The sequence below is a fragment of the Dermochelys coriacea genome, chromosome 18 (assembly GCF_009764565.3).
Source record: "Dermochelys coriacea isolate rDerCor1 chromosome 18, rDerCor1.pri.v4, whole genome shotgun sequence".
NCBI classification, from domain to species: Eukaryota; Metazoa; Chordata; order Testudines; family Dermochelyidae; genus Dermochelys; species Dermochelys coriacea.
In genome coordinates this window covers 8,170,701-8,196,959 of record NC_050085.1, presented here as the reverse complement: position 1 = coordinate 8,196,959, position 26,259 = coordinate 8,170,701, and the positions used below count along the sequence as shown (strand labels likewise).

Below are 26,259 nucleotides of genomic sequence, written 5' to 3'. Positions count from 1 at the left end.
TCGAGTGACCAGAGAGATTGAAGTGTTCTCCAACTGGTTTTTGAATGTTACAATTCTTGACATCTGATTTGGGTCCATTCATTCTTTTACGTAGAGACTGTCCAGTTTGGCCAATGTACATGGCAGAGGGGCATTGCTGGCACATGATGACATATATCACATTGGTAGATGCGGAGGTGAACGAGCCTCTGATAGTGTGTCTGATGTGATTAGGCCCTATGATGGTGTCCCCTGAATAGATATGTGGACAGAGTTGGCAACGGGCTTTGTTGCAAGGATAGGTTCCTGGGTTAGTGGTTCTGTTGTGTGTTGTGTGGTTGCTGGTGAGTATTTGCTTCAGATTGGGGGGCTGTCTGTAAGCAAGGACTGGCCTGTCTCCCAAAATCTGTGAGAGTGATGGCTCGTCCTTCAGGATAGGTGGTAGATCCTTGATGATGCGTTAGAGAGGTTTTAGTTGGGGGCTGAAGGTGATGGCTAGTGGCGTTCTGTTAGTTTCTTTGTTGGGCCTGTCCTGTAGTAGGTGACTTCTGGGTACTCTTCTGGCTCTGTCTATCTGTTTCTTCACTTCAGCAGGTGGGTATTGTAGTTGTAGGAATGCATGATAGAGATCTTGTAGGTGTTTGTCTCTGTCTGAGGGGTTGGAGGAAATGCGGTTATATCGTAGAGCTTGGCTGTAGACAATGGATTGAGTGGTATGATCTGGATGAAAGCTAGAGGCATGTAGGTAGGAATAGCGGTCAGTAGGTTTCCGATATAGGGCCACAGGACAGGCCCAACAAAGAAAATAACAGAACGCCACTAGCCATCACCTTCAGCCCCCAACTAAAACCTCTCCAACGCATCATCAAGGATCTACAACCTATCCTGAAGGACGACCCATCACTCTCACAGATCTTGGGAGACAGGCCAGTCCTTGCTTACAGACAGCCCCCCAATCTGAAGCAAATACTCACCAGCAACCACACACCAGAACCACTAACCAAGGAACCTATCCTTGCAACAAAGCCCGTTGCCAACTCTGTCCACATCTATTCAGGGGATACCATCATAGGGCCTAATCACATCAGCCACACTATCAGAGGCTCGTTCACCTCCGCATCTACCAATGTGATATATGCCATCATGTGCCAGCAATGCCCCTCTGCCATGTACATTGGCCAAACTAGACAGTCTCTACGTAAAAGAATGAATGGACACAAATCAGACGTCAAGAATTATAACATTCAAAAACCAGTTGGAGAACACTTCAATCTCTCCGGTCACTCGATTACAGACCTGAGAGTGGCTATCCTTCAACAAAAAAGCTTCAAAAACAGACTCCAACGAAGACTGCTGAATTGGAATTAATTTGCAAACTGGATACAATTAACTTAGGCTTGAATAGAGACTGGGAATGGATGAGTCATTACACAAAGTAAAACTATTTCCCCATGGTATTTCTCCCTCCCACCCCACCCCCCACTGTTCCTCAGATATTCTTAACTGCTGGAATTAGCCTACCTTGCTTGTCACCATGAAAGGTTTTCCTCCTTCCCCCCCCTGCTGCTGGTGATGGCTTATCTTAAGTGATCACTCTCCTTACAGTGTGTATGATAAACCCATTGTTTCATGTTCTCTGTGTGTGTATATCAATCTCCCCTCTTTTTTTTCCACCAAATGCGTCTGATGAAGTGAGCTGTAGCTCACGAAAGCTTATGCTCTAATAAATTTGTTAGTCTCTAAGGTGCCACAAGTACTCCTTTTCTTTTAGCTAAAATGTAGATTGTCGGTGAAACCCAAGAGATCAATTAGATTCAGTTAGCACTCTGCTTTAGAGCTCTTGTGAATTTTTCACTTCTGGAAGAGCGCCTCTGCTCAGTTTGGATACTTGCACTTAAAAGGTATAATGGCAGGTCTGATTGGGCACATCAGCAGCTCAAATTATTAGGCTTTCCAGATTTTTTTTTTTTTTTTTTTTTAATTAGGAAGGTTTTAGGATAGTGAACACAGCATATTTCTTTAACCCTTTTTGGTCTGTCTCCAACCGCAGGGCAACCCTTTTTCAGAATCTGTTCTCCGTTGTTTGTGAACAAAAGCTCATGCGCACCATTTTTTTGAGCACTACCACTTGTTCTAACAGATAGTTGATACTATTCACTAAGCGTGCAAATAATCCTCACTTGTGCATGCAGATATTGGATTTAAAGCAGTGCCAAAAAAGAGGGATGCTTGTACAGTGATGGAGGCTAGTCTGTGGTCCCTGGAGAAAATTTGGCCCGCGGTTTCTAACCTAAGAAGCAGAGCAGAATTTGCTTCTAAGCTCAAGTATCGAGAGCACTACTATTATAGTTTGTTTCAGATGCATTTGTTATGTTCCTCCTCTGTTCTTAGCGGTTTTAATCTGAGTTTAATTATAGCAAGAGATTCTTCCTTCATATAGTAGAGCTGCTGAAGTAACTTTTTTGTTTAATAAGCAACCAAATGTAACTCTTCCCAGTGTTGATAATCCCTTGAATTGGTGGGGATGTCTTTTCTGTAGCTAGACCCCCAGATTTCTCATGACATCTGTCTAGTCAGAGCTGTCCAGCAGACCCGAGAAGTAGTGAGGGACATTTCCATATCCTCTTGATTAGTTAATGAAAGTAGACACAGAAACATGAGGAGTCACTCTTGGCTTTTCTATAGAGCATGCTCTTTTAGAGTTGAATAAAGACGGTGTTTTTACTTGTAACAGCTCTCGTTACTCTCTTAGCTCCAGCATCTGACGATGAAGGCAGCACAGCAGCAACAGATGGCTCTACTCTTCGGACTTCACCAGCTGACCATGGTGGCAGTGTGGGCTCTGAGAGTGGTGGCAGTGCAGTGGATTCAGTGGCTGGCGAGCACAGTGGTAATAACACGTAGTGACTTATTTGCACAGTGCCTTCATGTTTGGGGCACTATTTAGATGATTGCACTGTGGTTATTTTATAACGATGTCTGAGAGAGACAAGGATATTGTTTGACAATAAGGAGCAATTCTTTAGTGCATGATAAGGGTATATGGACTATCGTAACGTTCATTTCAAAGTGCTTTACAAACTCCATATGCAGGATTCATTTCATAAGTTTCCTGTATTGGCTCCATTTCATTTAAGCTCTTGCTTTGGGTGAAATGTATATAATAAAAATTGGCCAATCACACACCGCTGCTATGTGATGTTAAAATAATTTGTACAGAAATAAAGCTCCTTTGGTCTTTGAAGATATCCACAGACACCATTCCCCTTTCCTGAATCCAAAGAACAGTTATCCCAAATGGTCATTCAGCTTTGCAGTTTGCTATGAGGCATAGTGGAGATCGTGTTCAGATGTGCTCATGTCATCTTTCCTTCTTCAGTGTCTGGCCGAAGCAGTGCGTATGGTGACACTACAGCTGAGGGCCATCCAGCTGGGCCAGGCAGTGTCAGCTCAAGCACTGGTGCCATAAGTACCACCACAGGGCAGCAGGAAGGGGATGGTTCAGAAGGAGAAGGCGAAGGGGAAGCTGAAGGAGATGTCCACACCAGCAATAGGTATGGAGCTTTATTTTCCCATGAAGAAATAGATCAGAGGGGACCCACTCATGTGCCATTGATGTTACGTTTTCATGGCGGGGAAATGGACCTAAGAGATGCTATAAATCCATAGAGAATAATGAACAGCTGTGATAGAGATCAGAGGCCAAAAGTCCACCTCACTGGTCTCCAAAATTATTGTGCATAGAGCAAGCCACTGTTTGCATCCATGCATCTGTCATTCTGACTAGTCACTTGTGTGTCCCATGAGACTTTGTCTGAGGAGTTATACTTGCAGGGATGAACAATCTGAATGGTAGACTAATACATCTAGTGAGCCACTCACTAAAACTTAAATCTTGGTAACATCTGACATTCAGTGGGGAAACATAATGTAGGCTGCCCAGGATAGTGTCTGTCAAGCATGCTCTATAGTCTTTTTAAAACAAAAAAACACAGTCTGCAACTATCTCACTGCAGTTTCTCATTGCCGTTCTCCTTCTTCTTTGACCTGGCAACAGACAATCAATCACTTTCCCAGGGGTGCCTTCTGCAGATTGGAATAGACTTGTGACACATGTCCCTGGTCAGTTTCATTCTGCGGGTAATTGTGCTGGGAAAAGCACTCTAAAGCAGAGTACTAATTGAATTCTTTCTCTGATGCCAGAGTTCCTTTTGCCTTTGACATTACTTGCCTGTAAAAGGCATCTCTGGCATCTATGATTTTACCTTTCTAATTTGGTCAGCTCAAACTTGTCAAGAAGTGAATTTTTGCTGACATATCGGGGTGTCCCATTTGTAATGCTTTTGGGTTTCACTTTTATTACAGGATGTCTTAATTGTTTCATGTCTGATTCTTGATATCTAACTTCCTAGACTGCACATGGTCCGTTTGATGCTTTTGGAGAGGCTGTTACAGACCTTACCCCAGCTGCGTAATGTTGGAGGAGTCCGTGCCATTCCTTACATGCAGGTAGCTTATTGAGGAAAGATCAAGAGACCCTGTTGTTTGGTGGTTAACAAATATCTGACAATTTTTTCAACAAAATTGTGTGTGTGTATTTTCCATCTTCCTCACCCCACCAATCAAATCATATTACAAGACCTTTCTAGTTAGGTCTTGCAGATCATTCGTTATACTGTTGTTTCATAGGCGGTGGTCTGTCCCCATGAGTTTCTTCTAGATTTATACTCTATAGATTGCTACTCCCCTTTACCATTCCTTTTCTCTTACCAATATGTCTAAACCCCTCTTGAGTATCCTTAGTCACTTAGGCAGACATGGTCTTTGCTGACCATACCAAATGTTGTTAATCAGATGTGATGGTATAAGCATGATTCATGGAAGAGAGAGTATATGAATCTGGGATTCCTCTGTGGGGTGTTTTATGGAGGTAATCCATCTCTCTCACAGTCATCATGGAGCCTCTCTTCACTGCGTCTCCAATTTCTGTGTTTCCAGGTTATTCTGATGCTCACAACAGACCTAGATGGCGAAGATGAGAAGGACAAGGGTGCTCTAGATAACCTTTTGTCCCAACTCATCGCAGAACTGGGCATGGATAAGAAGGTATGTTGGTGTGAGCAAACACTTGCAGCTTGCTAGAGCTCATGGGTTGGGTCCCTTCCTATTAAGGGGCATTTGAGGCAGAGGAGTTGTCCAGAGAGCAATGGGTTTGTTTTAAATAGACTTGTTCCGACTTTTTATTTCACTTGCTTTACTTTGTGAGGAGGAAAATGGTATTTGAGTATAACACTCCGCTGGTAGGACTGGTATCGGTAAGTCAGCATGAAATGTAGTTACAAATAGTTACCTTTTTATTCAAACTCTTAGACCTGGCTTTGGCAGTGATCTTGAACATCCAAGTTTATTCAGTATAGCTGTATACTTGGGGTCTGTGCTACCATCAGCACCAGGGGGATTTACACTAACATTCATTGTTGCCAGGGCCATTTATAAACAGGTTCCCAGGATCTTAGAGTTGGAACATAGCTGTGTAAAGTGACTGATCTCTCTCTCTGCAGGATGTGTCTAAGAAGAACGAACGTTCTGCCCTGAATGAAGTGCACTTGGTGGTAATGAGGCTGCTTAGTGTGTTCATGTCCAGGACCAAGTCAGGATCCAAATCTTCCATTTGCGAGGTACAATCTAGCATCTTTAAACTTTCTTTGCAAGGGGGCTATGCCTTCAGGAGTTCCCGTCCTTCACCAGGCGAAGAGTGGTGGGTGGGGGGGGGAGGGGACGACTCTCTGGAATGGATATTCTGGAATGAAGGATGACTGGATGTGCTTTGGTGCATCCTTGTGGGGAGTGTACAATATTGCTGCAACTTGGCTATCCTGGAAAAAGACTTTCCTCTTTAATCCAGCAGGGAAACCAGCAGGACAGTGAGACTGGATAAGTTTGTTCCAGTGGCAGTTGCTGAGTTAGATTCCATTGTTGATTTGGAGTAAAGGCAGCAGATAACGGTATTTCTTAAACTGGCCTAGCAAGGTTTATTTAAACCACTTTGGCACTGAAGGAGTTACAGGGGTTTTTAATGTGATTATTGGAAAGCAATATGCTGCTGTGTCAACGTAAAAGTCGCTAAGAGGATTCCTTAGATATTTGTTGCTAAAAGGTACAGTAATAAGGCATAAAAACAGTATGTGTGGTGGGAAGGAGATTAATAAAAAAGCATAGAGGTTAAAAATTTAGTCTGAACTGCATCAAATTTTAATGAGCTTATGAGCTGTGGGGTTTGTTTGGATTTACAGGGCTGCTTTAATAGTTTTATTTACAGTAGCTTTTTCTGTTGCCTTTGTTATTCACTTGAGCTTCCCACAGAAATCAAAGCTCATCATCATCTTGCAGAATGCAGGTGGAGTAATACCTGGGAGGGGCAGAGCCGTTGAGCAGCATCTACAGCAGTGACTCTTTCTTTAGCGGCGCTCACCCCCAACTGGCCAAATCCCAGATAAACAAATAGAAATCCCAATTTGAAAAAAAAAACAACTAGTCTTCTAATCCACAGCTCAGTGGCCTCTGGCACATGTGTTGAGGGGAGATTAGACTTAGGCGGAGATTGTGTTTTGTTTTTCTTTACTAAGCGCTTGTTCAAAAGAGTCTCTGTAAATATTTCAGTTGGTTTTTTTTTTTTTTTTTTAAAGAAACTCAAACCCCAAACATGAAAACTGCCTGTAAAGTTTCAGCAAAATCTGCCCTCTTTCCCCTAATGTCTGCAAATGGCTCTTTGGTGCTAGTGACTTAGTCTGCTTTACTGAAACAGCTGCTGCTTAGGAGTGGAGTAACTGTTTTATTCCCCTGTCAGTCCTCTTCCCTCATTTCTAGCGCCACTGCTGCTGCATTGCTGAGCTCTGGTGCAGTTGATTACTGTCTGCACGTTCTGAAGTCTCTGCTGGAATACTGGAAAAGCCAGCAGAATGATGAGGAGCCTGTAGCCACCAGCCAGCTGCTGAAACCCCACACTACCTCTTCGCCACCTGACATGGGCCCCTTCTTTCTCCGGCAATACGTGAAGGTGAGTTCCGCACCATGCCACATCGTAACCTGTATCAGCATCCAACCTCATGCATAGAGCTCTTCCTTGCCAAACTGCTGTAGGATTGTCTAATATCTGGCCTGCTGTTGTGTGTCTCTCCGTCGATTCAAAATTTGTCGCCTGCGTTCTAGAGTCCTTACTTACATCTGGGGCTGCTTGATGCTCTCTGACACTAGAGCCATGCTTGTTGCATTCCTGTGCCATGCAATTCTTGAGCTGCTGTCATTGTTTCTTTTTTAAACAATCTTTCTGAAGGGATGCTACTCTGGGGGGTGAATTCTTTTGCTTGGCAGGCAAAGATCCACAAACCACTGCTGTTTACCATGGCAAGGATGCCTTGCAGTTTACACAATTGCAGTCATGATTTACAAGCTAAATCCTTGGCTTGTTTAACCACCATGGTGTCTTTATTGTAAACTTCCACTGGTGTCAAGGCTTTGATTTATGCATCGGTGCAGTACAATGGAAGCCTAATTAAACGATAGAATGCTTTCTAGTTTGAAGGACAGAACGTTAAAATGCTTAAGGGCAAGGAGACCTGTTACACCATAACCACTGCATTTTATTACACTCGCCATAGGGGCGTACTGGTTTTGTGTTCATCTGCCAATCAAGAGTTTTCATTTTAGCTGTAAAGGTGTAATTGAGGAAAAAATGGAATAGCAATAAGGATTGTTCTGATTATGGGGGGAGCGGGAGCAAGCTCCCCTCCCCCCTAATTTACCATGCTTGGAAGATGGGAGTGTTCTGTGCTCACGCTCCATATCCCTAGCTAACCTACCAAGTTTCTCCGCTTCAGGGTCATGCAGCAGATGTTTTTGAGGCCTATACTCAGCTTCTGACAGAGATGGTGCTGCGCTTACCTTATCAAATCAAGAAAATTGCTGACACAAACTCCCGGATCCCGCCACCCATCTTCGATCATTCCTGGTTCTACTTCCTGTCTGAGGTAGGTGAAGAACATACGGTGCTCCTGGAAGTGGAATGTAGGATTTATGGGTGGTAAGAAAAGGGAGTAAATAGTGGTATCCTCCCTGGGAGAGCCCTAACTTTGGTGTGACTGATCTGAGATCCTTCTCCCACTCCCCCATGTAGGAGGGCTAGCTCCTCAATACTGTGTATGTCTATACCGAACAAGCATCTGTGGGAGCGCATGCTCCACAGATAGTGTTGCCATTACTATCCAAAGTTCAACACGGTTTGCTGGTCTAGAATCAAGAGCCTTCTTCTAGATAGTGGTCTAGTGTGAAAATGTGTTGCTAGTACTTCACTGATGTTCTTTAGAACAAATTATGGGTTTGGGGTGTGCATTTATTTCAACTAGCAGCTTAGATTTGTGGGTTCCCCCCACACACATACCTATTTCTCTAGGCAGCCACACATCGTCCTACATCTGTCATAACCTATAGTGCAGCTGTCAATTCAGGGGAAGGATTCCTTCAGTAAGGCTTGTTCTGGCTTTTAACCTGAGCTGATGGGTAGCTTGGATAACTATGGCATGAAATGGCCCTGCAGGATATCATTTCATAACCACTGGCTCCAGTACTGCATAGCATTGCTATGCAACTTCTTTCTGCCCGAGACTTGTGTTGATGGTCTCAGTACCTTCAAACTGAGAAGCTGCTAAATGCATTTCCATTTTCTCTTTACCTGTGGAAATAGTATTCATGTTAGCTTGACCCACCTTGAGATCTTGTGATTGCTGTGATGACATAGGTCAACTATTGATTTCGCAGCATTCATGTTGAATGCTTTGTCTAGTACCTGATGATCCAGCAGACTCCGTTTGTACGCCGCCAAGTCCGCAAACTCCTGCTCTTCATCTGTGGATCAAAGGAGAAGTACCGCCAGCTCCGAGACCTCCACACTTTGGATTCTCATGTTCGCGGTATCAAAAAACTCCTGGAAGAACAAGGGATTTATCTGCGAGCAAGTGTGGTCACTGCAAGTTCAGGCTCTGCCCTACAGTATGATACACTGATCAGTCTGGTAAGGAGAATTGTGTTTCAGTGGATAAAACGTATGTGCAAATAGTGAGAGAGGCATGTTGCGTTTAAAAAAGGTGACAGCAGCAGAAGAGTTGACTTGCTGCTTAATCCCATGTTACTCTCCATTTCAGATGGAACACTTGAAGGCTTGTGCAGAGATTGCCACGCAGCGAACAGTGAACTGGCAGAAATTCTGCATTAAAGATGACTGTGAGTTTTCTCCCTGACAGTGTTTTAGAGAACAGCGGCAGTTTGTAGTATGCTTAGATTTGATCCAGGGTTTCCGAGCTGTTTGCCGAAAGAGAGTGTCTGTTTTGACATTCAGCACAGGAGAACTGGAAGGGATAAAGAGGAGCTTGGAGTTGCCCAGGATTTGTTTCTACCACTAATTCAGTGTTTATTGGTAGCTTCTGTTCTGTGGCTAGAGAAAGTAAAAAAAGAAATGAAGTAGACAGTGTGCTCTAGTGGAAGAGCACTGGACTGGGAAATGAGAGACATGGCAATGGCAGTGCCATTGACCTGCTCTGTAGTTTAGGGCAATTGTCCCGTTTATCCTAACTCTGTGTATCCAGACAAATCCTATTCCCCTCGCTCTAGTCAGGTAAATAGGGTTCTTCTGTCTTTCAGAATAACCTATTGGGTAGAGCCCTGTGTGGATACAACAACGTATATCTGCATCCAATCTGCAGATAATTTTTGTGGATATCCGCAGTTGTGGATATCCACAGATATCCACAGTTTTGCAGGGCTCTACACTGGGGCGGGGCTGAGGCTCCAAGGTACACCCCCATCTCCCACTTGAGCCCAGTCGGGGAGAGCCCTGCGCGCAGTTATGGGGAGCCCGTGGGAGTCGCAGACTCTCCACCTGCTCTTGGCCCAGCGGGGAACCTGGGGGGTGGGGACGCAGTCAGGAGCTGCTCAGCGCCCCCCCCCCCGCCCACCCCCCCAACACACACACTGTGGGCAGATGGAAGGTTCACCGTGGTTCCCCAGCTGGGCTCCACGCTGGCCGGGGTCGGGGGGGAGTGTGTGTGTGTGTGTGTGTGTGTGTGTGTGACACCTGTAGAGCTGCTTGGGCTCCCCACCCAGGACAAGTGGAGGGTCCGCCATAGCTCCCCACAGCTACCTGCCTGGCTCTTACTGTGGCTGGGTGCGGCTCCAACTGAGGGGAGCCTTGGTCCCTCCACTTGCCCTCGGCAGGGGGCCCGAGCAGCCTCCGGCCCATGTCCCTGGCCCCCAGACTCCCTGCCCTCCAGGCCCCCCAGCCAGGGCAGGTGCGGGACCCAGGCGCCCCACAGCTGCCAGCATGGTAAGAGCCGGGCAGCGAGCACCTGCCCTGTGAGGGGGCCTGAGCAGCCCCCGCCCAATGTCCTTTTTGCTTAGGCTCCCCTTGCACTGTCCCTGCCCCCCAGGGCAGATGGAGGTTCACTTCACATTTCTCACAGCTGCCCTCCTGGCTCTTAGCGCAGATGCAAGGGCTCTGACTGTATCTGCAAAAATGGTCTGTGGATATAAAGCAGATACCCACAGATTTGCAGGGCTCTGCTTTTGGGGTGGTTTTAACTTTATTTTATTCCGAATTAAACTTTTTTTCTCTCATTCCTCCGCAGCTGTTCTCTATTTTCTCCTGCAAGTCAGTTTTCTGGTAGATGAGGGAGTCTCACCGGTTCTTCTGCAGCTTCTGTCCTGTGCTTTGTGCGGCAGTAAAGTGCTGTCTGTGACTTCATCCTCTGGATCATCTAGCACCTCTTCTGCGTCAGCTCCAGCAGGCACTGGGCAGTCAGCAACGCAGAGCAAATCCTCCACCAAAAAGAGCAAGAAGGAAGAAAAGGAAAAAGAGCGAGAAGGTGTGCTGCAAGCTGTTAGCCTATTTGTACCGCTATCTGTTCTGCAGGGCTCCTGGTAATAGAAATACACTTCTCCCCGGCTTTGAGATGTGCACGGCTCTTGGCGAGAGCCCAAGTGTGCAGAGCAGAAGAAACACTTATGAACACATGGCCAGTTTTGTTGTAGTTTGCATGTTTATTGGAATGGGTCAGGAATGGAGCCAGGCTTCCTTAAAACTGGTGCTGAAATAAATTTGAAGTGCGGAGGCCCTTCACAAATGCTTAATACATTTGCTGGGTCTGTAGTTCTAATGGGGATCATAATCTATCACAATTCTTACCATACCAACTTCCTAAGTGGCAGTGGTGAGAGTTGAAGCAGCTACTGGGGCTGCACACTCAGCCGCTGAGCAGCAGCTCCTATGTGTCTGTGCTCAAATTTTCCCCCGCTCACAGTCAGTGAATGATTTGGGGGGCCCTCTTCATGCCTATCCCTCACCTCCTGGCTTGTGTGCATGGGAAAATAAGTTTTAAATAAGTTCCTGTAAGTATTGAACCCGCAGCTTGAAGTCCCCCAACACTCCACTGTGCAACACTCCAGTGTTCTGCATCACATCATTACCTAGGAAGCCTCCTACACCACGGGCTCCCATGTGGTAGGGAAAGCCCTTAGGAGGTCCATTCTGGCAGCCGGGTGAGCTAATGGTATGGATCTTCCTGGGAGTATAATACATTTCTTAAACTCCCTGGCAAGCCTTTCAGACATTCACTGCTTTCATTAGTCACAGATGCTAGCTTCCATTTTCTGGAATAAAAGATGGAGGGCACATGCATTCAGAACTGTCTCTAAGGTGCCACAAGTACTCCTTTTCTTTTAGTAGAACCTCAGTTACAAACACCTGGGGAACGGAGGTTGTTCGTAACTCTGAAATGTTTGTAACTTTGAACAAAATGTTACGGCTGTTGTTTCAGAAGTTTACAACTGAACTTTGACTTAATACAGCTTTGAAACTTTACTATGCGGAAGAAGAATGTTGCTTTCCCTTTATTTATTTTTTGATAATTTACGTTTAACAGAGCACTGTACTCTATTTGGTTTTTTGTCTCTGCTGCTGCCTGATTGTGTACTTCTGGTTCCAAATGAGGTGTGTGGTTGACTGACTGGTCAGTTTGTAACTCTGGTGTTTTGTAACTCTTAGCTTCTACTGTAGTACCAACCCAGAAACTTGTTTGCTGTCGATGAACGCTTACAGTTCACACAGTTGTCAGCCGGGGATGTCTGCCTCTCTCTCTTCTGCCATGCCATCCATGAAACAGATACATCTGCCACACTTGTGATGCATTCGATCTATCTGGTTTCCTGTGCCCTTTTGACTTGTGCTGTTTGCTGTTCTCCAGGTGAGAGCTCTGGCAGCCAAGAAGACCAGCTCTGCACAGCTCTGGTGAACCAGCTGAATAAATTTGCTGATAAGGAAACGCTTATTCAGTTCCTGCGCTGTTTCTTGCTGGAGTCCAACTCCTCCTCTGTGCGGTGGCAGGCACACTGCTTGGCACTGCACATCTACAGGTGTGTGTTAAAAGGCCTATCCAAAGCCGCAGCTTTCCTCATAGATGGATCCTTTGTAGCAGATAAAATTATGTGGTGAATTAGAGTGCACAGACTTGTCAATCGCTGCTTTCTAGCACTTGAGTTCTGTCTGTGTGTTCAACACTGTGGAAGTCAAAAAATAGACTCTCTATCTAAAGGAGTTTACAGACTCAGATGGACAGGCGACAAAGTGCTTATTTGTCTGAAGTCTTGGTGTTCAGTTGCCCTTTCAGCAGGTGTTTAGAGGCCTTCAGGCTGATAGCATCATCTTGAGGATCTGTTTCCACCATTTTTGCAGTTAACTGCACTTGTGGCTCATTCACTGCCATGGATTTTGATCATAACCCAAAGGGAACGGTCTGTTTCTACTGTGTGGAGTCTGGGCTGTCTGTTCCATTCTGTACAACTTGGAATTCATGAGAGAATCACTTTCTTTCTTCTAGAGAGGTGAAAACTAACATTGTTATCAAATGATGCACATATCATTTATGCATAGGGCAAAATTTGGTGGGCTGAACTCCTTGAGCTTCCTCTGTGGTTAGTTGTCACAGGACCATTTAGCAGTATGCTAGACTTAGTTCAGTGGCGAGAAGAGGGGTGACTAAACAACATAGGTGATTTTGTTGTGTGTACTTTGCAGAAGCCTGGACTGACTGCGGTATATTTCTCGCCTGGGTAAATCCTATGAGAGCGGGGTATGAAAAGCGTATAGAAACTAATCTCCAGAAACTGATTTGATCTGTGATTTGTCCATCAGGAACTCTAACAAGTCTCAGCAAGAGCTGCTGTTAGATCTCATGTGGTCAATATGGCCAGAACTCCCAGCCTATGGCCGGAAGGCTGCCCAGTTTGTGGATCTCCTAGGATACTTCTCTCTGAAAACACAACAGACTGAGAAGAAGGTATGGTGTCACTCTGGAACAGCTGAAGTGAGGGCCTCTCGCCCACTTTTTTTTTCCTTGTAAATGTGTGTCCCTTCTCAAGGGTGAAGAGTAACTTTAATGGTCGAGCTGATCATACCTGCTGTTGAAAGGTTTTTTGATGGAAAACTTCTGTTAAATTTTCATCAAAACTTCACTTTAATTTCCCCCCAAAATGGGTTTTCTTAAAACAAAAACAAAAAAAACCCTGAAAAACATTTTCTCAATAAAATCTGAAAAACAAAAAACCTTTTGTTTTCATCATTTTTCACAGAAGAAAATCATTTCCCAACCAGCTCTAATTTATAGGTTTCTATCTGCTTCAACCCTAAAAAGTACTTTATAGTCATTAGTGTTGAACTAAAAGAAGGGCAAGTGGTATGGTTTCTCAGGGGCATATGGTATCGTGGGATGCTCGGATAATTGTGCATTTATATGCACAAGAGGTGAGAGCATTCCACAGACATTTGACAGTAATTTGATTTGTTAGCCAAGGGTTGCATCATCACTGCAGTAGAAGTCTATTTTTAGTACTAATGAAAGTCTCCTTCTCGTGGGTATAGAGCATGTATCCTCTGTGGAACTAAAAGGCTATGGGGAGGGCGGCTGTACGTCCTTTTTTGTGGTGTTAAAAATCATAAATTTGCTTTAAATTGGAAAGTACAGAAAAGATAGTATTACTTGCCCGAGTCACTGTTTAACTTATCTCTTCACCAGCGGATGTTGGTCCAATAAAAGGTATTTCCTCCCCACCTTCTCTCACTTGTTTAACTGTATTTCAGTTGAAGGAATACTCCCAAAAGGCTGTTGAGATCCTCCGGACCCAAAACCACATCCTTACCAACCATCCTAATTCCAACATTTACAAGTGAGTTCTTCCTGTCTTTCCTCCAGTACGTTACAAGAACTTTTCAGCTGCACTCCACAAGGGACTGTAAACATCTTTTGTTAAATCAGTGGTGGGGTAGGGCCTCAGCTGAAATCACAGACTTGCTGCAGCTGGTCTTAAGAAAACGGTCAAATGAAATCTGTTCTTCTTCTCTGAATGACTTGTGTTTAAAGCAGAGTGAGCAGCTCTTTTTAATGTTTTCTCTATCCAGCACGCTGTCTGGCCTGGTGGAATTTGACGGCTATTATTTGGAGAGTGATCCTTGTCTTGTCTGCAACAATCCAGAAGTGCCGTTCTGTGTAAGTGATCAGTGCTGTTTGTCTTCCCTTCAGACTGTAGAGATCCCAGCCTTTATAGCAGTGTAAATTGCCATGTTTCTCCATTCACTGGGATCCGGTTGTGCTGGCTGAGGATTTTAATAGCGCTTTTGTTTCTCTTCCCAGTACATCAAGCTGTCTTCCATCAAGGTGGACACACGTTACACCACTACCCAGCAGGTGGTGAAGCTGATTGGCAGCCACACCATTAGCAAAGTGACAGTAAAGATAGGAGATCTGAAAAGGACCAAAATGGTCCGGACTATCAACCTCTATTACAACAACAGGACAGTGCAGGCCATAGTGGAGCTGAAAAACAAGTATGTACTTCTCGGGTTTGGCAGTGATGTCAGGATATTTTTCTTGGCCAAAATAAAGTTTAATGTGGTGCTAATTGTTTCCTGGCATAGGATATGACACTTTCCTGAATTAGAGGACTTAATTTCACCTTCCAGCTCCTCAGCTAAGGCGCACTGATCAGGATGTGTACTTGCTGAAACTCCCTGGTCCCTTTTGGAGGATGGAGAGAAGAGAATCAACAATGGCCATGGCTGTAAAACTCCTGTACCTGTTTGATCCCAGAGTGGAAAGTCTGTTGGCATTAAAGTTGCTGTGCCCAGGATAGTGTAATGTGGTCTGGGAATGAAGCTGAAGTGAAAATGAGGATAATGAATGTTGGTTAAAATCCTGTTCACTATTGAAGAGTTTGATAGCGTCTCATTGAAGAAGCTGGCTGTGCATTGAGAGATGATTCTTGCTCCATACTAACTACCCCTGTGTTTTCCTTGGGATTTTTGAATTGAGAATTCCCTCACTGATGCAGAGTGGTCTCTTGATGAATCTGAGATAACCAGCTTGTTCACCCCCACCTATAGTAATTATTTTTTATTTTTTTTTTAAGCACATCATATAACAGCTTTGAGAATGTAGAAATTAACCCTGTCCAGGCATCCTGATGTGTCTTACAAACTGAAATTGTAGCAAGATTGTGTCCTTGAGCTGACCTACAAAGAATCATCTTTTAGTTCCTCTGTGCTGAAAGTCTCCATTTCCTGATCTAGTTGAGGAATTCAAAATGCCTAAGTGCCCCTGATCTGGCTTGGTTACCTCTTGCATGTCTAGCCCATTTCTACTTATATTCTTCTTTCTTCTCGAGACGTTTTCACCAGAATCAGATCTTTTTGGTTTAGGAATTAATCTATCCTGCTGCTTATTTCTAATCCTCAGTGACATCACAAGTGGTTGCCTAGCAGAGGATTCTAATTTCAGGTTGGAAATAAGGAGGAGGAGCAGATGAGATCTTTAGAAATAAATATCCTGTTTTCATACTGATGTCTTTACTAATATAGAGGTGAAAATCCATCTGTAAAAAATGTCTGTAAAATTTTTTTCCATGAAGCATCAACTGCTCTTTAATCCTAAACAGTCTCTTGCTATGAAGAGGATAACGGCTTGAAGTGTATTTCTGGCTACATATCATATCAATATACAAGCTAAGAAAATGAATCCTAGAACTGCTCTCCATTCATGCTGATTAAAATTGATTTTGAGTTGAGATTGTTGTGTTTGGCTTCTGTGTGCGTGGGTGGGAGATTACTGTTCTGTTAAATGAATGTTTCTTCCTCTCCTTCCCAGGCCTGCCCGTTGGCACAAAGCCAAAAAGGTACAGCTGACCCCAGGCCAGACAGAGGTGAAGATTGATTTGCCTCTGCCCATTGTGGCTTCCAACTTGATGATTGAATTTGCAGATTTCTATGAGAATTACCAGGCCTCCACAGAAACCCTGCAGTGCCCTCGGTGCAGCGCATCTGTCCCAGCCAACCCTGGGGTGTGTGGGAACTGTGGCGAGAATGTGTACCAGTGTCACAAGTGCAGGTGGGCCTATAATTCTTTAGAGGGATCCTGTTGGTATATATACTGAAATGCTTCCATCTACAGTATAGAAATATGGCAGGCATATAACAGCTCACAGCCACACTACAGTATCTTACAGCAGTACATGAAGACAAAATTTTGTTGTTAAAACGCACCCAATGTATTCAAGTAGTCAGGTATTCGTGAGGCTACCAACGGGTATTGTGGCAGCTTGGGTGTTTTAATGCCCATCCATCTCATTTCTGCGAGTGTGTGTGCTTGTGCACATAGAAGTTAAAGCCTTCCCCACTGTCATTCACACTCCACCCAATAAAACGGTTTTATTGCCCCCTTTAATTCTTCTGGTTTGCTTTTCAGATCCATTAATTATGATGAGAAGGATCCATTCCTGTGCAATGCCTGTGGGTTCTGTAAATACGCTCGCTTTGACTTCATGCTGTATGCCAAGCCTTGCTGTGCAGTGGATCCAATAGAAAATGAAGAGGATCGGAAGAAGGTGAGACTAGTACAAGTAGTTTCGTAACAAAACACAATATCCCTGAGACATGCCAACAATCTAGTGACGTCAGAGGTGGTATCCCAGCCGGGAGTGTTACGGAGGCAGTCTCCTTGGTGCCTGGAAGGGAGGGGGCAGTACCTTATGACAGTTCTTAGTGGCTAATGCAGGAGGTGGCATTGATTGTGGAGGTAAATTTGCTTTGGCACTGAGCCTTGTACAGGATCCCCTTCCTGTTTCTATACTGTCTTCCACATGCGCAAATTAAGGTAGTCTAACTAGATGATGTGCACTTAGGGCTCTGACTTGTGGCCATGATGACTTCCAGGAGCCCATATACCGAAAGCCTTGCAAGTAGCACTGCCTCTCACTAAGAGACACTGAGGCAGAAATGATGGATGAATCAACAGCTGTTTCTGCTGGCGGGTATAACACTATTTAAAAGTGGAATAAAAATCTTCTCTGAATGCAAGTGACATCAATTTTTTTTTTCTTTCTTCTAAGGCAGTAACAAATATCAACACTCTTCTGGATAAGGCTGACAGAGTGTATCATCAGCTGATGGGACACCGACCGCAGCTGGAAAACCTGCTGTGTAAAGTAAACGAGGCTGCTCCCGAAAAGCCACAGGTAATGTGAGAGAGACAAATCCCAGTATACGGCACAAGTGAGCTTAGCCAAGACCAGGCTGAATAAGACACTGGCCTTAATGCAGCATGCCAGAAAGCAGCGTTTTCTCAATCAGGATTGCGATGGAAGGGAATGAAGTGAGTGTGTTTTTGCTAGGGCTAGATTGAGTCCTGTGAATGCATAGGCTTTGCTCTTAGACTGCCTTTATCTAACCCATCCTCTTCTATAACTCAAACTATCGTTCTGGTTTCACACTCCAGGCGTACATGAAACAGCTTGCCAAGCCAGTTGCATGTCAATAAACTAGCCAGTACTGTAGTATGTGGTCTACAGGTACATGAGTCTCTCTGGTATTTTCCAGAGAGTGTAATTGTGTGTGTTTAGCCTTGCCTGTTTTGAAGAATCTTCCTCTTGCCTGATTAGTATGTTATGAAGTTTCTGCAGAGAATGGCAAAGAGGCCTCTCCTCTCAAGCAGGTTTTCGTAGTAGAAATCTTAATGTTTGTGTAGTCCTCCTATGTGACTACTTGTTGCTGTAAACTTGCTGGTTATTTTCCCCTGCTCCCTGTGTTTCAGGAGGACTCTGGTAGCAGTGGTGGGATCAGCTCCTCCTCAGCTAGTGTGAACAGGTACATACTACAGCTAGCGCAGGAGTACTGTGGTGACTGCAAGAATTCTTTTGATGAACTCTCCAAGATCATTCAGGTATGAATATTCACTTTGTTGTGAATCTGGGCAACCCAGTGTCCTAAATTGCTTCAGACAATTTATATAAAAAATGCAAAGCGAGCTGTGGCTGTTCTAAATTGACCCCCTGTAGTAACAATAAAGGCTGGACTGCAGAAGAAATTTTCAGTAAACTCATGAGCTACCTTTACTAAATGCTATGGCAGCTGTTAATTCTCAGGCCTGCGGACCAAACCCTTAAACAACATAAAGCATGTAATGTGGAGAGCGTTGTCTACTGGTTAGAGGAGGTGCCTGGGAGTCAGGATTCCTCAGTTGTCTTGCTAGTTCTGCCACTGATGTGTGGTGACTTTGTCCAGGTCACTTTGCCTCTCTGCTTTCCCCTTCTATCAGATGAGGATAAAAATTACCTACCTCGAAAGTGTGGTGTGAGGTTTATAAATTACTCGTTTTAAAGTATGTTGAGATCTTTGGATAAAAATGGCTCTATATGAAATATATAAAGTGACCATAACCTGACACCTGGATAAATTCAAGGATCATGATCATGTGCTGCCTCTCCTTTTTTTTTTTTTCAACATTTTGCATTTAGTTCCATTGAAATATGACATGTAAAAGTTAGTTTACTAACCTCAAACTTCCCCTGGGTTAGGAGGTGTTAAATCCTGCACAGTTTTAATTTCTTCTCCTTTTTTGTGTGTTTACAGAAAGTTTTTGCATCTAGAAAGGAGCTCCTGGAATATGATCTCCAGCAGAGAGAGGCAGCAACCAAATCATCCCGAACCACTGTCCAGCCTACATTTACTGCCAGCCAATATCGCGCTTTGTCAGTCTTAGGCTGTGGCCACACATCTTCAACAAAATGCTATGGCTGTGCCTCAGCCGTCACTGAACACTGCATAACGCTGCTCCGGGCCCTGGCAACCAACTCTGCCATCAGGCACATTCTTGTGTCCCAGGGCCTTGTCCGAGAGCTGTTTGATTACAATTTGCGCCGGGGCGCAGCCATGATGCGGGAGGAGGTCCGTCAGCTCATGTGCCTTCTCACCAGGTTAGACTCGACTCTGCATCTGCTTAGGACGGTTCATAGATGTTGGTTCCAGTTTTAGTGAGGTAGATTCACGAACAGAAAATCGTTTGAGGTAGCCTTATAACTAATGACACTGCGACCTGCTTTAGTTACCCCAGTTTCCCCCAAAGACCAGTTGAGCTCTCCCACTGCAGTGTTAACTGTGGATCACTTTGAGCACATATTGGCATTGTAAAGGACTTAGGGCACATCGGGTCAAGCTTTTCCGTAAGCACTCCAATTCAAACAAACATTTCTGTGTTTAAGTGCTGAGCCCTGGGAAGCTCTGTACTTGTGGTGGTGTATGTGAGTGGTCATACATACGCCTACTTGTAATAAGATTGTTTCTAGTGGTTTAAGTGGAATGGGAGTTGGACATCTTGAACTCTATTTCTGCCATTTGCTCTGACTTTCTGTAGGTCAACATTTTAAACAGTACCTGCAGTTTTTGAGTGCCTCCGTTTGAGACAGCCTAAATGTGGTTTTTAGAAGGTACTCAGTGTTTCAGCAGGAGTTTTGGATGGTCAAAACTTCAGAAAATCGGGCACAGGATCTCCCAAATTTTTGCATCCTAAATAAATTACTTTTGAAAATTGGACTTTAGTATGTCTGTTCCTCTGTAGAAGTTCATTCATCAAGTTGTGGTCTTATGTCAGAAAAGTGCTGGTTGGACAAGCTTGCTATACGTTTTAGATGAATCAGACTGAAATGAGAGGTGCTTTATACATCTGAGAAATGTCTGCAGACAGTGTTTAATAGTATTTTACTTTGCTTCTGAAATCAGAGACAATCCAGAGGCCACACAACAAATGAATGACCTAATCATCGGGAAGGTTTCTGCAGCTCTGAAAGGACACTGGGCTAACCCTGATCTGGTGAGGAACTCCAGCATTTTACTATTTCTTTCTCCCCTACCCCTTTCCAGTGGCCTTTTGATTCTAATAATTCATTTCTGTAAAGCGGTGTTCCCAATCAATCCATAGTCAAGAGGGCATTTCTGTCTTGGTAAGCACTATCCTAGCATGGGCCGGAGTCAAGCACAACGTGACATCATGGTGGGCTAGCTTCCCCACACAGCACTGCCAATACATCTGTCCTTTTAGCACTCTGTCCTGGGCCTCTCTCAGACAGGTTGCCAGTCATCTCAAATAGAGGCTTTGAGTTGAGATCACCAAAATTAATGTACCTCGAACCCCCTAGCCTCCAGATATTGAAGAGGCAGCAAGGACTGTACTCTGTCCCCGAGCCTTCATAATGCTTTGTACATTTTTCTGTTGCAGGCTAGCAGCCTCCAGTATGAAATGTTGCTGCTGACGGATTCCATCTCGAAGGAAGATAGCTGCTGGGAGCTGCGACTGCGCTGTGGTAAGTTCAAACAACTAATAAGAGAGTTTAATTTAAAAAGCATGAGTTAAGGTGTCTGTGAAATACAGTGTAGTAATCCTAGCACAGATGAGCAGGTAACTGGGGTCAATAGAGGTGGAGTCAGCTGTAGGCTTTATGGGGGCAGGATGTACAATAGGAGTGCTGGGAGGAGAACATGGAGGGAGTAGACCTAGAGCAGAAAGGAAGTGGGATCTTTTTCCTACCATGGGCAAGTTTCTCTCCATGAGAACGTGATAGATCAACCGAAGGATATGAGATCTTGCCTTCTGTTGAAGACTCTGGATTTGTGTATATGGCAGTAGTACTTCTTCCAGGGATTTTCTTAGCCTTACTGCATACTCATTAATGGCATTAAATCCCTGTGTCCTCCTTTCAGCTCTCAGCCTCTTCTTGATGGCAGTGAACATTAAAACTCCTGTAGTTGTTGAGAACATCACCCTAATGTGTCTGCGAATTCTACAAAAGCTGATCAAACCACCTGCTCCAACCAGCAAGAAAAACAAGGTACCTCCCTTGACACTTCAGACTGAGCAAAGAGACAGTTAGCTGACTGAAATCTGAGGTACAATAGTGTGTGTCAGAGAAAAAGTACCATATGTATGGATTTCCTGTTCCCGGTCACTGCTGCTCTAGAAGCTCAACACCACATGCATTGGAATCTACTGACGGGTGGATATATCTAAAGATCTCTCTACTTTCTCCTGCATAGCTTTAAGATGCATAGGAAGAAGGTCCTCAAGGCAATGACTGTTACTTTATAGAGGTTCTTACAGGACTTTACCTAGCTTTTTTGAAGCAAATACATCTATTGATTTTTATCTCAACTGAAAATTTGTACATGTAGAGCTGTAAATTTTGATGAAATATTGATCAACTTCTCTGTGTGATCAGTTCACAACTGGAGCACGTGTCTTGATCCTGGTGTCTGACTTGGATTGTCCGATGCCAGACATGGAATACGGAACTCCATAGCAGTATCAACCTTTTACATTAGAATCAAGCATCCCCATTTAAATAATAGGTCATCAGTGTCATGGACATAAAGTGGGGGATATACGCGGATAGCTCAGTATCATTTGCACTGAAGTAAAGTGGGCTAATCTTACATAATTGAAACTTGTGCTCTGATTACATAGAACACAAACCTTGCCAGTCTAGTTGCCTCTCCTCCTGTGGAGAACTGTGTTTACCTATCCATTGTACAGGCATGCCTTATTGTTCTGCCACAGGAATAGTTTCTCAGGGGAACAAAATTTGCTTTTTGAGCCTGTCACAGACTTGAGGCTTTCCCTTTGCTTCCTAGGACATCCCTGTTGATGCTCTCACCACTGTTAAGCCTTACAGCAATGAGATCCATGCTCAGGCTCAGCTCTGGCTCAAGAGGGATCCCAAAGCATCATATGAGGCCTGGAAAAAGTGCCTCCCTGCAAGAGGTAGAGTCCTTTCCTTTTACTTATCTTTTCTAAATGGAGTGAAATTGTGCAAAGAACATTTGTATATGTCCAGGTTTGAGTGATGACCTAGTTAGCGGGTCCTAGAACTGCTTCCTGTCTCCTTCCCTCTTGTTGCAACTGATATAATCTTTGCACTTCTACTTCAGCTGCAGAACAAGCAGATTCAGCTCTGCAGTCTCTGAGGTGCTGCTAGGCCTGTGGCTCGACCCCTGTGGCTGGAGAGTTCTTGGAATAAAATCAGACACTGGAGGCAGTATGGTCTAATGGTGGGAATACAGGGCTGGGCCCTCAGAACTGAATTCTACTTCACACTCTGCCACTGACTTACTTTGTGGCCTTGGGCAAGGCACTTAATCTCTCTTTGCCTCAGTAGGCTTTCTATAGAATGGGATGATACCACCTCCCTTATAGGGCTGGTGTGATGAATAATTGTCTGTACATCATTAATTCTGAAAACTCCATCCCTTCGTAATATAAATTTACAAAACCTCAAGGCTCATGGGGTGAGCAGTTCCCAGTTTACCAATGTGATTATCAATGTACAGTATGATTATAATATGCAGGACTCACCTAGTGTATGGATCTTCTTTACTCTCACTTGGAGGATTCATGCCTCTTCGTTGATTTGGGTATAATGTGCTATGCATACCTATGGTGCTATAGAAATAATACATTAATGGCAACTTGGGTACTTAAACAAAGGGCCAACTCTGTGCCATAGTGTCAGCACATTGCAGTAGCATGAGAGGAATTGGAGTTCCGGATTCCTTCAGACCTGACACGGCAGTGGGGCTATTCTCTGGGAACATCAGGAGGGAAGTACTGCAAAAATCCTCATAGCCAACTCGAGAGCAGTACTGATGAGTTCCCAAGGAAGTCATGTTTCAGAGTAGCAGCCGTGTTAGTCTGTATTCGCAAAAAGAAAATGAGTACTTGTGGCACCTTAGAGACTAACAAAATTTATTAGAGCATAAACCTTCGTGAGCTACAGCTCACTTCATCGGATGCATTTGGTGGAAAAACTTTTTCACCAAATGCATCCGATGAAGTGAGCTGTAGCTCATGAAGGTTTATGCTCTAATAAATTTTGTTAGTCTCTAAGGTGCCACAAGTACTCAAGGAAGTCATGTGTTGCATTTCTTGGCCAGAAAGAAGGTTGGCCCAGTAGAGGATTGAAAATGGCAGCGGAAGGGAGCACAGGAGGATTCCTGGGGTTCCTAGAGGGGTTTGGAGGGTTTCAGCATGAAAAAGAAATATAACGGCATGGAATCCTCTATTTCCTCAAAGCAGGGTGTTTGTATTCACAGGGCAAAGGAACTCTTTAAGCTCCTCTGCACATAGGGTTCATAGGGAAAGGCAGCTGACAGTTCCCTTAAGCTGTGTTGATATTTTAGGTACAGAAGCCAATGGGAAAGCTCCTAGCAGAACTGAGCTTCGCCAGCTCTACTTGTCAGAAAAGTATGTTTGGAAATGGAAACAGTTCATGAGCCGACATGGGAAAAGAACCTGCCCTCTGGATCTCAAACTGGGACATAACAACTGGTTGCGACAGGTAAACATCCTGGAGGCATCCAGTGCACAACCCAAGAATTGTAGCCTGTGTTAACTTCTTAATCATTGATGGTTTTTATCTCACAGCTCTAGAACTGGTTATTGGTAGTGTTTCTTTGTATATTTGCTTTACAAGCAAACCATGAGGTGTCAAAGTAGCTGTGGTTTGGAGACACTATGCCCACTGCAACCTTTATGCGAGTGGGTCGTTGTCAGATAGCTGGAAGAAAAGAGGGATTGCCCCTTTAAGGACTTCTTTATAGCAGGTTGAGATTGGGGGAAAGCTTTCAGGAATGACCAGGAAGGGCAGGAAGCACTTGGAGCTGGGGCAGGACAAGGTCTCTGCATTGCCCTTCTTGCTGACTGAAAGAGTGGGATGGTATTTGTACCGCTGCAGACTTGTAGAGGCCCTACTGACTGGTTGAAAAAACCCCGCCTAGGGCTGGGTCCATGAAAATCCCATTTTAAAACAGAACTCCCAGCTTCCTGCCTTCATATAAAACTCTCTGGACCTTTGAGTGACCTTGTGATAACCACTGACTTTTTCCTGTCCAATCACTATGTTTTGGTTACCATTTGTTTCAAGAATCCTGCACAGAACCCATAAGCACTACTCCTTAATCAGCTATATGGGCTGGCATTAAACAGTGCAAGGTCGTTCATTTTCTCTGTTAGTTCTGTGTGGCTTAGCATTCTGCCTACAGTGATTTTCACACCTCACCAAATTTTGGAGCAAGAAAGATTCAAATCAAATCTAAAGGCTTGTCTGCAAAAACGCTTCGTTCCCAGCAAGCTTGGGTGTAAATCTATTCTGTACTAGCCTGCTACACAGCAAGTGTCCATGTGGATGCTGCTGCCATGCACCAAAAGTTCTCTAGTGCGCTTTGATCTACCCTGCTTTGAAACAGGGTAGATTTTTACACCCCCATTTGCTGCAAAGTAAGTGTTCATGTAGACAATCCCTAGGTCTCTGGCATGGCAATACAGAGCACTACTGCTACGCCACCAGTTGACCCCATGTTGGTCTCATTTTAGTGACTGTCACTAGTTTATCTATCCGCATCCAATGACATCATGTGTTTTAATTTCCCCACCTTAGGTACTGTTTACTCCTGCAACACAAGCTGCCAGGCAGGCTGCTTGCACTATTGTGGAAGCTCTGGCTACCATCCCCAGCCGGAAGCAGCAGGTCCTCGATCTCCTTACCAGGTATCTCACAAGGTGCTTAGCTTTGTAGCACCAGAGTGAATCACATAATTTGATTTCTCTGATTCCCAATAGAACTTGCCCATCACTCCTTTAAGAGTTCTCACCTCAATCCCTAGAATATGGCTCCTCTGGGCATTTACTGCTTTACAGGAGCAGCACTTAACACTGATAGAACTGGTATTGGACAGAAAAAGCACAAATGGGGAAAGGCAGGTTCCTTACAGCTCTTCTCCTACCTTGTTTCCTTACCATCTATCACAGTAACAAGGTGAACCATGCCTGAGATCCCTTTCAGTTCCTCTCAAGTGCTGCACCCCTTAGGTGACAGGCCTAGCTTCCTGATCCTCACTCTGAGTGGAACCACATAGTCCAGCCACTCTCCGTCTGGATCCTCTGGACCATTCCGCATCCATGTTAATGTGACTAGCTCAGCTGCTTTGGACACCCTTAAGCCCTTTCATTCCTAGGGTCTGTGACCAGCACGTTGATTAAAATGACTCAGTCTTCAAATCAAAGCATTTTGTTCATTCCCCAAGAGGTACAATCGGCACAGGGCAATGGGTAAAATCAATAAGTCTTATGCCGTAATCAATCCTTGCCAGGTTTTGTAAGTTTCCCTCAGCTCACCCCCTCTCTGGGAGAAACAGACCGTCCTGCACACAGCATACTCTCTGTCTGTGTGTTCCATTGCCAGCCTGTCAGCTTCCACTGACACTCTCTGTCCACTCAAGCACCAACCTTTTCTGGTCCTCTAATGGTTTGATCTCTCTTCCCAGCCTTGGCAAAACAGCTCTGTCACCAGGGTTGGAGTTGAGGAGTCGTTTCTTCACAGCTATAAACCTGGCTATTGTTTGGAGTATTTATTGGGATGCCCTTATCTAGGCCATTATTTTACCTTTCTTATTTGTTTCCTTTAACAATCCCTTTTGATCTAACTCCATAGCAAGTAATCCATCATAAACGCACAGAGGCATGCACCATATTTATAAAAACAATTATAGATATTTCCCAGGTTGCCACACCATCCTTAAGTTCTGAGTGTTTCTTGTCACTAGGAAGCAGTTAACTTCTGTTTCCCTGTGTTAGCTACTTGGATGAGCTGAGCATTGCTGGAGAGTGTGCTGCCGAGTACCTAGCTTTGTATCAGAAACTCATCAAGCCCGCACATTGGAAGGTCTACCTAGCAGCAAGAGGCGTTCTGCCCTACGTTGGCAACCTCATCACTAAGGTACGGATATGTAAGAAGGAAGCAAAGTAAATAGCACGAGGAAGCTTGTGCCAACCTTGCAGTTCCCTTCAAGCCCCACAGTGTCAGTCT

General features: G+C 44.4%; 1 protein-coding gene across 5 annotated transcripts in view; it reads left to right on the top strand.

The window, feature by feature from the left end:
* Positions 1-26,259, top strand: part of UBR4 (ubiquitin protein ligase E3 component n-recognin 4) — a 119,602-nt gene that overhangs the window by 63,862 nt on the left and 29,481 nt on the right. For 3 of the 5 annotated variants that reach the window (XM_038376453.2, XM_038376457.2, XM_038376455.2), the window contains 27 exons: positions 2,732-2,869; positions 3,359-3,533; positions 4,392-4,488; positions 4,978-5,085; positions 5,541-5,657; positions 6,827-7,036; positions 7,857-8,006; positions 8,819-9,046; positions 9,177-9,255; positions 10,656-10,892; positions 12,270-12,438; positions 13,217-13,361; positions 14,162-14,247; positions 14,480-14,567; positions 14,712-14,905; positions 16,221-16,460; positions 16,818-16,956; positions 17,461-17,586; positions 18,162-18,290; positions 18,980-19,323; positions 20,126-20,216; positions 20,622-20,706; positions 21,104-21,231; positions 22,031-22,160; positions 23,576-23,733; positions 24,832-24,941; positions 26,028-26,169. In XM_038376453.2, coding sequence (XP_038232381.1) covers positions 2,732-2,869; positions 3,359-3,533; positions 4,392-4,488; positions 4,978-5,085; positions 5,541-5,657; positions 6,827-7,036; positions 7,857-8,006; positions 8,819-9,046; positions 9,177-9,255; positions 10,656-10,892; positions 12,270-12,438; positions 13,217-13,361; positions 14,162-14,247; positions 14,480-14,567; positions 14,712-14,905; positions 16,221-16,460; positions 16,818-16,956; positions 17,461-17,586; positions 18,162-18,290; positions 18,980-19,323; positions 20,126-20,216; positions 20,622-20,706; positions 21,104-21,231; positions 22,031-22,160; positions 23,576-23,733; positions 24,832-24,941; positions 26,028-26,169 — 4,043 coding nt within the window. The remainder of the gene's footprint in view (positions 1-2,731; positions 2,870-3,358; positions 3,534-4,391; positions 4,489-4,977; positions 5,086-5,540; positions 5,658-6,826; positions 7,037-7,856; positions 8,007-8,818; positions 9,047-9,176; positions 9,256-10,655; positions 10,893-12,269; positions 12,439-13,216; positions 13,362-14,161; positions 14,248-14,479; positions 14,568-14,711; positions 14,906-16,220; positions 16,461-16,817; positions 16,957-17,460; positions 17,587-18,161; positions 18,291-18,979; positions 19,324-20,125; positions 20,217-20,621; positions 20,707-21,103; positions 21,232-22,030; positions 22,161-23,575; positions 23,734-24,831; positions 24,942-26,027; positions 26,170-26,259) is intronic. The other 2 variants (XM_043500215.1, XM_038376456.2) reach the window with 1 other exon arrangement.